Source organism: Sciurus carolinensis, chromosome 3, assembly GCF_902686445.1.
Source record: "Sciurus carolinensis chromosome 3, mSciCar1.2, whole genome shotgun sequence".
In the NCBI taxonomy this organism is placed as follows: Eukaryota; Metazoa; Chordata; class Mammalia; order Rodentia; family Sciuridae; genus Sciurus; species Sciurus carolinensis.
The window spans coordinates 135606389-135621087 of record NC_062215.1 but is presented as its reverse complement, the minus strand read 5'-3'; the positions used below and the strand labels follow the sequence as shown (position 1 = coordinate 135621087).

Genomic DNA, 14699 nt, shown 5'->3' with positions numbered 1-14699 from the left:
TATGAACTCTTGATGTGGTATTATTTACAAAACAAAACACTGACATCCTCTGGTGTATTTTTAAAAGCAATTGAAATAATGCAAAATGTATAAAATGCACAAACTGAATTCAACAAGACTAATTTTCCAAAATGAAGCTATAATTTTACTTATTTATCATCTGTCTAGATCAAGGTATATAATAGTTGTAGTTATAAAGAGATATGTATGTATATAAACACAATTTTTAGAACAGCTAGATACCTTTACCAGCATTTATTTGTCTAATTTTGTAAAGATATGATTTAGAAAGTTAAAAATATGCAAAACTTCTGGTGCAAAAACATTTCTTTCTCTTCCTTGTCTTCATCAGAAAATGGCTTACTGTTATTTTGTCTCTCATAGTAGAAATTGTTGTCAATTTCCCATTTTTGGTTGTCTACAAAATATTAGCCAATTCCATCTCTAACAAACAGTATAAAAGGAAAAACAAAAAGTGTATAAATGCCGAATTTCTTCTAGACTTTAGCACTCAGACAGCACATTTATGGACTTAGCTCTGGAGTCCCCCAGTTCAAAATGACTTATATTAGAAGAAAATTTACACTTACATACACACAAACACAAAAATAAAAATACATAAAAGTTTATCATACTTATTGCTTGACCATACAGGTGCTATTTACTCAATAAACATATGCTGACCAGTTTTTTAGCTCCTAAAATATTTCTGACTTACATACTTTATGACTATTTTAGGAGTTGCATCTACAAAGAAAACTGCATATTTAAAATTTTGTTCTCTTGTGTCTATAGGATTTCCACTGATTCCTGCCTGTATACATGCCATTGCCAGAAGTTTATATTACAATGACAAGTAAGAGAGTCTCTCTCTTTATAATTTCTATTAGAATTAAGTAGAACATAAATCTTCAACATAACATCTTTATTTTTTCCCTTAGTTGCTGGATCAGTTCTGATACACATCTCCTCTACATTATTCATGGTCCGATTTGTGCTGCCTTACTGGTATGTAATTAAAATTTTCTTTTTCTCGACATTGCTCATATTTGTGAATCTTCTGGCTGTGTTACATTCTTCAGTGTCTCCATTGTCAGAATGGAAATGATGTTCTTGCAATGCTTAACTGACTAGGTTCCACTGGAGGCCTTCTCTTTGAGGTGCAGGGAGAAAAGGCAGAGGAACTCATGTGAGTACAGGAAAAAAAACAGCGTAAAACCACAGGTTCCTGAGAAGCAGCAATAGAAGAAATACTCAAGCTTCTCCCTCTTCCTTTAGTCTGATCTTACTTTGGCCAAATATAGCAAATGTCAGAGGGCAAGAAAGTCTGAATGAGGATGTCATCCTCAGATGTCACATCCTGGGACACAGAACAAGAGGGAGGATGGATCTGATAAATGAGGAGGGCAACCAAGAAAAAGGCATTCTCAAAAGTGTATCATAATTAAGAGGGTAACTGATTGCCTGGATTTAAATTCCACTTGCACCTCTATTTGCTGTGGGACCTAAGGCAATTAAACTAATTATTCTGAATCTCAAGTCTGTCATTATAAGGACTGAAAAAGTGGTGACTTTTATACCAATGATTAACTGTCTGAAAAAGACAGTTAATATCCAGTTTGTGATGTGTATAAGCACACATACACATGCATACACACAAATACCTAGGAATAAATTTAATGAAGGAAGTTCAATATCTCTAATGAAAATTATAAAACTCATAAAAGAAATAAATCATAGAGGACACACACACACAATTGAAAGATATCCCATGTTCATGGATTGGAAGAATTAATGTTGTTAAAATGTCCATGCTTCCTAAAGTAACCTACAGATTCATTGTATTCCTCATCAAAATAAAAACAACATTCTTAACAAACCTAGAAAATATGATCACAAAATTCATACAAACCCTCACACATACACACACACAAACAATAGATAAAGCAATTCTAAGCAAAAAAGAACCATACTTGGAGGCATTATAATTCTGAACTTTAAAGCAATACAAAGTTATAACAATTGAAACAGATGTTACTGGCATAAAAACAGACACAAAGATCAATGGAACAGAATGGAATTCAGATTTTAACCCTTCATTTTTACAGCCAAATTACTTTCTACAAAGCTGCCAGGAGTATAAGTTGGAGAAATGACAATCTTATCAATAAATAGAGCTGAGGAAAGAGGATAAACAAATGCAGAAGAATGAAACTAGACCCCTACCTCTCACCATAGGCATAAATCAACTAAAAATATATTGAAGACCTACTTGTAAAACCCAAAGCTTTGAAAGATTAGAAAAAAAATAGGGTAAACACTTAAAGATATTGGCATAGGTAAATACATATTTTCCCTAAAGAATAAGCAACAAAAGCAAAACTACACATAGAATTACATCTAAGAAGTTTCTGCATGTCAAATAGAGCAGTTGATGAGTTTAAAAACAACCTACAGAATGGAAGAAAATACTTGCAACTATTCATTTGAAAAGATTAATATCCAGGATAGATAAGGAACTATTAACTCGGCAGAAAAAAATAAAAGTCTAATCGAGGGCAAATTATCTGAATAGATATTCCTCTAAAGAAGATATACAAATGACCAGTGGGCATATGAATGAAAAAAATTCAACATCACTAATCATCAGGGAAATGAAAATCAAAATGACATGAGACATCATCTCACCCTAGTAAGAATGACTGTCATCAAAAAGACAAAAAATTACAAATGCTGATAAGGATGTATAGAAAGGGAATCTCATACACCATTGGTACCATGTGGAAAAGAATATGGAGGTTTCTCAAAAAACTGAGGAAGAATTCTCATTTCATTTGGCAGTTGTAATTTTGGGCATATATCCAAAGAAAATGAAATCAGTGTGCTACACCTGCACTTACACGGTATTTGCATTCATGTGGTGGGGGGATGAGAGAAGAATGGAGGAACTTTAGATTACTTAGAGGGAAATCAGGGGGGTATGAAAAATGGTGGAATGAGACAGACATCATTATCCTATCTACATGTATGATTACATGAATGGTTTGTATCTACATCATGCACAACCATAGAACGAAAAGATGTACCCCATTTGTGTACAATGAATCAAAATGCAGTCTGTAAAAATAAAAAATAATCTAAAAAATTAATCAAAGTGTTCACCCGCAGATGAATGGATGAAAAATAATGTGGCTTATATTCACAATAGAATATTATTCACCATAGAAAGATGATGAAATCCTGTCATTCGCTGCAACTTGGATGGCACAGAGGACATTATGCTAAGTGAAATCAGCCAGGCACAGGAAAACAAATACTGCATGTTCTCACTCATTAGTGGGAAATAAAAAGTTGATCCCACAGAAGGAGAGAGTAGAATGGTTAGGAGGGGTGAGTAGGGGGAATAGTAGGAGAGTGGATTATGAATACTGAAATATAGAGGAAGGAAAGCAGTTCCCATGTTCTATGCACTGTAGGGTATCAAGTGTCTGTATCAATTAATTATAGACTTAAAAAAAAAAAAAAACAGAGAAGAGTTTGGAGGTTCCCAGCACACAGAAATGATGATATTTCAGAAACTGGAAATGTAAATCACTCTGATTTGATCATTACATGTTTTCAAATTATGATAATGTACCACAATTAATGTACAAATGTTACTTATCAATTTTAAAATAATAATAAGTAGTGATTTTTAAAGTTTTTAGAAGTAAGTATTAAATGTGTTCATGTATAAAATATGCTTAGCCTGGTATGTAGAGAGCACATAGCAAGTGTCAAATTCCGTGTTTGTGCCTCATCCCACAAGACAGCCAGTTCAAAAACCAACACATTATTTTAATGTTCTTTATGAAAATTTTAACATGACAATATAGATTCTAATGAAAATCTCAAAGAAAGGTGCACTTCTGTTTCTTGCACCCTCCACATGCTGGGGACATGCGTGCACACTGAGTTGAAGTGTACTCTGAGGCTGCCTGGCTTTGCATGCTTTGAACTCAAAGAACCAGTTCTCCATTCCTGATTCTATCCCTGCTGGCCGTGTATCTCAGGGCAAGTTCTGCTTTGTTTCATTTTTAACCTCTCAGTGACTATTTTCTCATCTATAATGAGGGAATAAGAAGCATGCTTCACAGGGTCTTGCAAGGATTAAATAAAACGCTTTCTGATAAGTGATTAGCACAATGCCCCAAATACAATAAACAGGAAAAATGCTTTAAAAAGTTTCTTCGTTTGTAATTTCTGCGTGTTATCATCATTCTGTTCTGAGCAAAGCTCAAAGAAATTAAATGGGTTGTTAGGGCCACCCATGAGCTTCCAGAACAAATACAAGGAAACATTTTATTCCAAAGATCTGACTGTACACAGAATTATGTGATCCACTCCTAAACCAGAGAGATTTTCAAGAAGTAAAAATACCTAGCAAATGCAAAATGTAATAACAGCTAACCCAATCCTCAGAAAAGCCTGTTCACATCAACTCCAGGAGAGAATAGATAGCATAGCCACAGTAAATATAAGGATTTAGCCTATCAAGCTACTCAGCAAGAGAGGAAGTGAAAATCCACTCTATTTGTATAAAATTTTTCCATCTTGTTGGCCTAAGACAAGATTAGGAGCCTGTTTTTCTACCAGTTTAAATTATTCTGCCCTCGTTTAAACTGCAGGGCCCCCACTGGTCCTGCCAATTCCAAGATCCTGGGCAGGGCTTTAGTAACTGTTCATATGGTTGAATGTCTTTGTACAACTTTTAAAAATAAGATATTTTAACCACAATCATTTTCTTTCCACTCAGACTTCCTCTATCACATTTCCCTTGAGCAGGGTGGTATTGGAGTGATTGCAACACTTTTAGATCCTGCCAAGGGGAAGCTGAGAGAGGATACATTTAATTTGAGTTTAGTAGGAGATATTTAGGTCACTTCAGGGCATCGTTAAGGAATTGCTGGCCATCCTTGTATGAGAATGGCTTCCAGGAACCTTTCTATAGATACTGTGAAGATTCACCCTGCTTTCTTTCATGACCCTAGGGTGGTTTGCCAATATGAAAATGTCTTGTCCTTATCAACACTTGAACTTTATGGTTATCAAAACAGAAACAGTCTTCTCTTTATAACTAGGTTGGTTCCAAGTTGGGTAAAATTCAGAAACAGTTCATCTTAAATTTGAAATTCTTGTTCCATTTTTGTTAACAATGGAAATATGGAAATATTTCCAGAAAATAAAATAGGATATGATAATTATGTGGAAAATGGTGTGGAGAACAGTGTCTAATTCACTGTAAGATAACTATTCAAGAAAGATAACTATTCTTTCTAACGTAAAGATTAACTCCACCGTCAATTCTTGTTTCTAGTTTCATGTTTTAAATCAGACTTGCCATGTTAGACAAGTCTTGGTGTTTAAAGAGCTTTCATGTAACATGGATCTAAATTGCAACAGTTCTTCCTTGTTTTATTTGTAATTATGAATTTATATATTAAGATTTTAAAATAGTCTATAATATATAAGTAGATTAAAAAAACATTGTTTTCTTTTCTTCTTCGAACTGATAGTGATTTCTATTTAGTGGAAATTTTAAACACCAATGAATGCTTGGAAGAGCCTGTAGGAGTAGGAGCAGAGGCGCAGCTGGCTTGCCAATTTGTCATGTTTCATTGTTACACCTGTTCAATTGGCTTATCCTGCTTTTGTCTTTATTCTGCCTTTTGTCTTTTCCTGTGTCTCCAAACACGGTCTTTTTCATAGATGTGTCATCATCAGGATTCTAGTGAACTGTGCATTTTCAAAGTACATATTACATTGAATTCTCTAACAGTACTAGAATATTTTTATGCCTGATCATTTTTGTCACCGTTGTCTTAAATTAGTAATTGTTATGTTATTCTTTTCCACACTAAATGAGATACTACCATTATTTTTCATTTTTTAAAATTAAGGTTCATGGATATAAATTATACGCTGGTCTGTAGTTTGAAAGTTTAAGATTGTAAAACAAAGGGCAGATGATTGAAATCAGGGTGAGGGAAAAAGGAAAGAGAAAAGAAATTAGCCCCTATGAGGCTTTTCCAAAGTTAATATTCATAATCCTATGAAAGGCATAAAGGATGGGACCAGAGCAAAAGGACAAAAGTAAACAATATTGACTTGAGTGAATAAAACAAAGAGAAAAGTGGAATTGGAGGAGGGTTGTGTTTCCCAAGATTCTTTCCTGATTCACCTTATATTTTCAAAGTTTTATGTCTCCCTTTCAAAGGGAGTGTTGTCTCTTGGGGAAGTTATTGAGGCATAGGAGACAGTAAATACACAACTAGACAAAGTAATTATTAGAAGGTCCCAGGGGATGCCAACTGCTCTTATTTCTAGGATGATCTGGGGCTCATAGCAGCTGGTCCACCTGCATGACTCGGCCTCCTCATAAGGATAGAGAAGACAATAGTACTATCTTGAGAGTTGTTTTAATAATTATTGTCACAAAAGGATATTATAAAGATTATTGTGACAAAAAGAAAGGAAAAAAAATCTGAAGACCATTATTATGGTGTTTATTTGGAAAATAGGTAACATGGACACTGACAAATAGGCGATTCTTTTAAAAATTAACATTTGTGCCAGGTATGGTGGCACACACATGTGATCCCAGAGACTCAGGAGGCTGAGGCAGAGGGATCACAAGTTCAAAGCCAGCCCCAGCAAATCAGCAAGGCCTTAAACAACTTAGTGTGACCCTATCTCAAAATTAAAAAAAAAAAAAAGTTTGTTAAAAAGGACTGGGGATGTGGCTCAGGAATTAAGTGCCCCTGGGTACAAAAAAAAAAAAAAAAAAAATCAACATCTGTTAAAAATAATTTCTCATTTAATTTGAAATGTTAAAAATCTTTAGTTTTTGGACCACAGAAAAAATTCAAAAAACACTGCATTAGAAAAACTAAGATAAAACACTCAAATATTTCACAACTGAATGTGTTCCACAATGATTCAATCATGTGCTTTAGCTTTAAAGTTTAATTGATTGAAATTGATGTGCTTGTAAGTCACATTTTGAGAAATCACAAATTAATATCTTAGACAAATAGTAGATCTTTTCCTATGTTGTAAATTTTTTTTCCTTTTCTTTTCTTTTTTTTTTTTTTTTTTTTGCAGTACTAGGGATTGAACCAAGGGGTGCTCTAACACTGAGCTAAAATCCCAGCTCTTTTTATTTATTTATTTTCTTTCATTTTAAGGCAGGGTCTTGCTACATTGACCAGGTTGGCCTTGAACCTGCCATCTTCCTTCCTTAGCTTCCGAGGGAGCTAGGGTTACAGACATGCCACCACGCCCAGCTAATATTGTAAATATTGTAAGATTTATAAAACTGGAGCTCCAATAATGCTTCTTTATGTTAAATATGAAGTGGTTTTTATGTGTCATTTTGTTTTTTTTAGGTGAATCTTTTCTTCCTATTAAATATTGTACGTGTGCTCATCACTAAGTTAAAAGTCACACACCAGGCAGAGTCCAATCTCTACATGAAAGCTGTGAGAGCTACTCTTATCCTGGTGCCGTTGCTTGGCATTGAATTTGTGCTTATTCCTTGGAGACCTGAAGGAAGGATTGCAGAAGAAGTATTTGACTACATCATTCACATCCTGATGCACTTCCAGGTAAGACATTCTTGACATCAGTAAGGCAGCTTGAGAAATTTGGTGTTAAATTTGAATATAGCTTTGGTTTCATTCTTGACTACTGATGGGTCAAGTTGGTTATAAATACATGTATCTTTTTCATTGGGATTCAAGTAGACTTCTATTTTTCTCTTACAGGGTCTTTTGGTCTCTACAATTTTCTGCTTTTTCAATGGAGAGGTATGTCAGTTGATTTTATTCCTGTTATCATTTGATATTTATTTTTCCTTAAAAATGAGATTGAGTTACAAATTCCCTTGGAATGATCATTCCAAATTCCATTTCTATCAGAGAAAAGAGTCATAACATCTCTTTTCATAAGTGAAAATTTCCTTCTCTAAAGCTCAAGTCATATTGGAGTTTAAGGGTTAGGGAAAAGTCAGCCACACTTTAAAATATTCCATCAGTGACTTTTATTCATCTAGTCTTTTGACCTACCACTGGATCCTATTAATTCTGGACTTTACCCCAGGCATGACGCTAGGTGATACTTACCTTCATAGAACATGGACTGTAACAAGAAATAGAATCTGCACATTCCCCAACCCCCCACCCTGCCTGCCCCACTTCACAATGTAGCTTTTGGAAAAAGCTTTACAGTGGATACAAAAAGATGTAAACAAACTAAACTCTCAGTTATATAGGGGAAAGGTGCAGTGGTTGGGAAATTTAGAATAGAATGCTATAATTGCTGTAGTTCATAACACGGCAATATGTTCTGAATTCCTCTAGATTTTTATCCAAGGCTTTCCTACTTGGGAGGTTTGAAGAATTTAAAATCTGTTGCTATATTACTTATACATATGGATATTGTTGTAACTCAGTGGTTTGAGCTATATTGACTTAGTTTTTCATATGTTTCTAATTTACTTGACAAATTTTAACCTGGAAGATTTTGGCAAAATTGAGCAAAGTTTAGAAATCCAGACAGTAACTGAGTGAGACATGAAAATTGATAACTGGAAAGCTTATCATAAAGCTTTGAATGGGAAACCAAATGGCATTAACCTTATGGGAATCAGTCCTAAAACACAACCTTGGAACTCACGGTAAATGTCATATAAAACCATGAAATATTGTTTTTCCTGGTTTAAATAATATTTTATATCTTTCTCTTGGTATATAATGCAATTCATTGCTTATAGATTAAAAATTAAAATATATTTAATTTTAAAATATACATATTTATTGTGTATATCCACTTACTAATAATTGTGTGTGGAATTATCAACACATATTAAGTAGTATTTATGATTCTTCTACACCGAAAACAAGATGTTGCTATTTTCTCTAAGTCAATGAGAAGTATAGATGGAGCACTATTAGAAGGAACAGATACATGATTTGTTTTGATAAAAAATTCAAAAAGTCTTTGTTAGGTACCTCTGTAAATGTACTCCAGTACACATGGATTTAGACAACCCTATATGCTGTCAACATAGGATGTAACATTTAGATAGAGATGAGAGTGATAGGGACAAGGCAAATGAATGTGCTTAAAACACAAAAGGTATACCTCTGTATCTACAGAAGCAGATTTTATTTTTATAATGTGTAATTTTTAAATATTTGAAACAATCACTAGCAAAATGTTCTGTGATAGGCGACAACATAGAATAAACACAACAATGCATTAAAAACCTGATGGTTGCTCTATTTTAGGAAATGCTCAGAGTTTGAGAGTATGTGCCTATCTTTATTAAAGGGAAGTAAAAACAAGTCCTTTATACATTAATTTCACAAGGATTAATGTAAACTAAGGAATGTAAAGATTTTTGTGCAATATTCCACCCTCACTAAATCATTAATCTATTATAGATCCCTTAATTTTGTCAAACAACTTATTTTTCAAAAATACATGTACAAAGTGGTAACATTAATTATATTGGAATCAGAATCTCAGATTGGCTCTTTTATTTAAAAAGGGTGCCCAGAGAATATCAAACTAATGCCTAACACTCCTGTTACACTTTATCTGTATAAGCAAAAGAGACACAGGCCCTTGATCTTCTGCCATATCCTAAAATTGAGAACATTTTGGCATTGGAAAATTACAATAATAATAAGCCTTTGAACCAGGTTCTTGCCAAATCCTTTGGTTCTTCGCAACATCTGTAATATCTGTCCCCTTTTCTTTATCTCTGGAGATACAAACCCTGTTTGCGTATGATTCATCTCTCATCTTAAGAAATACTATAATCCCTCCTTTTTATCTCTTTGCCTCTTAGTTTTTCCCACTTTCATAGCATGAAGAAACAGTGCCAAATCTGCTTTGTCTAGTTCCAACTATGTCATGTTCATAAAATCATTTACTCAGGCTTAGTTCCCTCCTTGCTTTCCACATTAGGTCAAGTGGCTTGCCTTTAGCCTAATATTGCTGGATTTTTTTTTTTTTTCTTCTTCCACCTTAATTATTTTTAGCCAACATCTTCCTATTGCTATTTCTCAATAGTTCAACAGCAGTGGCTTTAGAAGTGCTCTGGTCTCTTTCCTCTCATCCTTAGTCCACACAGATAAAAACATGCACTGCTAACATAAATGAGAGAATCTGGCCATCAGACAATAGAAGGTAGATATTTTTATAGAGTGAAAAAAAACATTTTCTGAGAACAACTGAACTCACATTTTATAATGAGAACAAGTAGAATTTCTATGTGAACCTCTATTAAATTTTTTAGTTGATCAGATTAAGGAGTAGAGACTTAGATCCTTATCAGGTATTAACAAGCATATAAGATTGTAATGTTATATTCTAAATATTTGACCATACTATTTGCATAAAGCTAATAAGTAAAACAATGAAAAACATACTCAAATATTTAATAACACCAGGTCATCTTTACTTAATTTAAATTTATGGAGTGACCACTTTAATGTTCCATTGAACCAGTGTGATCTCATGTTAGAGGAAGCAGATAAAAATGTAACATCCTCATACAGAATAATATAAACAACCAGAAGACTACAAGGCCTGTGGGTCTCTAATTAGGTTTATTTTTAACTTCAGTAAATAAGAACTCATACTCCAGGACACTGACCTCCCATGGTTTTTGTGATAATTTAGTTGCAAAGAAGAAATAAAAGGATGGCCTTTATCAAATACATTTCAAGGGGAAACAGGCAAATATTTCAAAAGCTATTTTGTCTTTTAGAATTGAATTTAAGCTTTCCTGTTAAGGATTATAAGTAATAGGCTCACAACTAATATATTTCTTTGTGGTCAGCTGCTTCTCACATTTATGTGGAATCTTTTAGGCAAAGGTGTGCTCTACATCCTTTCTATCTGAAGTTATGTTTCTGTATTCTGTCAGTCCAACAATAGCAATAAAGGGAGGAGGGATTTATTAAGTATAAAAAGAATCATGATTAAAAAATTCTTATCTGTTATTGTTTAGATATGAGGCATCTCCCAAAAGTTCATGTGTTAAACAATACTAGAACATTCAGAGATTGACTAATTGGGTTATGAGAGCCATAACCTAATCAGTGCATTAATCCAGTTGAATGGATTAACTGGGTGGGAACCATAGGCAGGTAGGGTGTGGCAGGAGGAGGTAGGTCACTGAGGGCGTGGCTTTGGGGTATATATTTTGTCCTTGGTGAGCCCAGTATGCTTCTCTGCTTCCTGATGCCATTTCCAGACCTGCTCTCCTATTCTACTCCCTTCTGCCATGATACGTTGCCTTACCTTCTGTCCAAAGCAATGGACTGAGACTTCTGAAACCATGAGCCCAAATAAACTTTTCATCCTCTACATTATTCTTGTCAGGCTTTTTGGTTAGAACATCAAAAAAGCTGACTAAAACATCATCAGAATATTTAGAGAGATGAAAGTATTTTTTGTTTTAAATCTCTGAATACTTTTATCTAAAAATTCACAATCTAAAACTATTTCATTTGTCATTTGATTACGTTTTTGAAGATATTGAATAAAATGGATATTATTTTTAAAATTTATTTAAATATTTTCCTTGGAGGATTTAGAATAACTAAACCAAGAACAAAGTATTTTTTTCTGCAAGATGAATACATTTATTGTCTAAAATGCTTTTATTTTCCAAGCACATTTACATGAAAATAAATTACTTCCTCATTTTTGTTTATCATATAGAAAGAAATGACCTTAAATGTCCTACAGTTACTGAGCTTCATAATAATACGATTTTTAAAACCAAGTTATAGCATTGATTTATTAATTGTTCACTCTGTATTTGACTCTTACTTTTTATTTTCTACATGCTAAAACATAACAGGACAGAAAAACTTTGTGTTCCTTTTAAGTGACAGAATATAGGAGACTTTAATAGGACTTTGAAGACATCCTGGTGATCCCCATTTGTTACAGAATGTAACTTGGAGAAGGAAATACAAAGAAATAAGTAATACCTTTATAAAGATTTAATTATGATTTGTGTATATGAATATAGTGAATAGAAAATTGAAGAACTATATATAAAGAAAATTGAATTAAACAATTACTGAATAAGTATGTTAATAGTACATTACTGGAAAATTACTTTAAGATGCTTACAGTTCCTCTGGGGAAATAATCACAGGGTTAAAGAACCATAGAGAGCTTGGGGAAGAACAAACAATGCACACTTAAGGCAAAAGTACATAGGGACACAGGGAATGGGCTCCTAACCTAGAAGCAGGCTGCCCCAAGCCAATCTACACACATATCAGACCTGGAATGTCAACCTGATTGAGTTCAAGGTGTATTTTAATATTCTCCTTTGGGCTCACTGACTCAATATGAAAATTACTGGCCAAGCTTGGTGGTACATTCCTGTAATCCCAGAGACTCAGGAGTTTGAGGCAGAAGAAAGTTGAAGGCCTTCCTCAGCAACTTATTGAGACCTTGTCTTAAAATAAATCAATAAAAAAGAACTGGGTATGTAGTTCAGTAGTAAAGCATCCCCAGGTCCAACCCCAGTACAAAAAAAAAAAAAAAAAAGTATAGACTTTTAGGGCCTTAATATTAATTAAAACACAAAATCACTGCATATAATCTATCCAGACCCAATCTCTAACTCAAATCAGAAAAAAAAAAGTTCACTAAATTAAAAATTCATTCAGGGAAAAAAGGATCCAAATACACAGGAGTGGAGATGTAAAATTCCTAAATATTTTTTTCAAAATATTCATCCCTTCTACAACTATTTGTATAATACTTTTTATGCCTCCAAGAAGTAAGCTTCATGTGGAATGAATACCCTGCTCTTTCACTTTCAGAATATAGTCCAATTTCTGGCATCTGGTAATCATTCAACAAAAGATTGCTGTTTTTATTTTTATATTTAATTTATTATAATTTATTTTTTATTTGATAGCAATACACACATACACATTATTAATGATTCAAAGACAAGGCATGAAATAAAAAATACTAGAAGAGTGTCAAAGTGTAACAATGTTTCCTGATGTAAACACAATTTATTTAATTTTTAATTAAATAAGAAAATGAAGCAATATTATTTACTAACATCAAGGTTTTTTCAAGAACAACTTTTCTACAACTTATTTCACTGTGTTTTAAAAGCAATATCTTCATTTCAATTAATGGATTCCTCATTTCTTTTTGATTGATAGGTTCAAGCAATTCTGAGAAGAAACTGGAATCAATACAAAATCCAGTTTGGAAACAGCTTTTCCCACTCAGATGCTCTCCGTAGTGCATCTTACACAGTGTCCACTATCAGTGATACTCACGAATGTCCTAGTGAACACTTAAATGGAAAAAGCATCCATGATATTGAAAATGTTGTCTTGAAACCAGAAAAATTAAGTGATATAGTTATATGAAAATGGAGGCCTCATCACCTGCTTCATGCCAATCTTAACTCAAGGATTTGGACCTGTGGTTTTGCAGCAGAAAACTTCAATATTAGATGAATTTCTCAAATGCCATAAAGACAGTCTTCCACTTAAAGGAGAATTGTGTTGATAAATGTTTGACAACTAGCTCTATGTGGGGAAGAAAGCCCTGATTTATAATATTTGCCAGTAAATACTCTCCCTGTGGCAGATTTTAAACTACCAACTTGACATCACTGAAGGTGGAATTGGGAAAAATGATAAACACAATCAACTTTCATGAGCTGATGTGGCTCAGCTGCAGCACAACACTGCAAGAACCTACAGATGAATAAGACCAAAGGTTCACATACAGAATGGGTATAATTCTACTCTTGTCACCTAACGAGACCTAGCTAAGTTTTCTACATGTTGAAGAAAAAGTTATTTTTTACATGTTGGCTGGGAAAAATCTTTACCCCAGTGTCACAGGTGCAGTTGATGTTTACTTGTCCAGAAAGCACTCTAACTCTTTTTTTTTTTTTTTTTTTTTTTTTATAATACCTTTTCAAACAGACCAGACAGAGTTAATTATCCCTGTTGGCTTACCCTCTATGCCCTAAAAAAGTAACAGCAGAATTTCTGTGAGCTACTCGTTTGCTGACACATCACCGTTATAGTCTATGGCATGTCCTTTTCTGAGACTTGGTGAACAGGCTACATGATATGTGCTCCTACTTCTGTATTATCAGGGAGACATCCTGGTTGACTCTACAAAACACCTAGCAGCTACTTTCCCGTCTTGCTATACAAGTAAGAGGGAATCAGTTTCCCTGAATCTGTAAATAGAAAACTTTGTCCCTTCCATTTCTACTGTGTAGACAAATTAGCAATCATTTTAGATGAAGGAAATCAATGAAGGATTTCTTATTATCTTGGAAGTTTGTAAAAAAAAAAAAAAGAATTGTGAAAAATGAGCTTGTAAATACTTCAGTATTTTATTTTATAGTCTCAAATGCACACAGCCTAGGTAATTCTTTTTAAAAAGCAAAAACAGATTTTAAACTACCAACTTGACATCACTGAACAACATGTATACATGTTAATATCTGATACTGTGTCTGGGCTGACTTTATAATAAAATAGAGTCTGGTATTCTATATTTGGTAAATATTTTAAGGACAACCAGATACCAGCATCAGAAGTTTGAGAGCTAAAAAATAAAACAGACACATC

General features: G+C 33.6%; 1 protein-coding gene across 4 annotated transcripts in view; it reads left to right on the top strand.

Annotated features, from left to right (window-relative positions):
• Nucleotides 1–14487, top strand: part of Calcrl (calcitonin receptor like receptor) — a 98906-nt gene extending 84419 nt beyond the window's left edge. For all 4 annotated transcript variants that reach the window (XM_047545448.1, XM_047545447.1, XM_047545446.1 and 1 more), the window contains 5 exons: nucleotides 796–856; nucleotides 942–1008; nucleotides 7428–7646; nucleotides 7806–7847; nucleotides 13260–14487. In XM_047545448.1, coding sequence (XP_047401404.1) covers nucleotides 796–856; nucleotides 942–1008; nucleotides 7428–7646; nucleotides 7806–7847; nucleotides 13260–13472 — 602 coding nt within the window. In that variant the 3' untranslated portion in view covers nucleotides 13473–14487. The remainder of the gene's footprint in view (nucleotides 1–795; nucleotides 857–941; nucleotides 1009–7427; nucleotides 7647–7805; nucleotides 7848–13259) is intronic.
• Nucleotides 14488–14699: the final 212 nt, after the last annotated feature.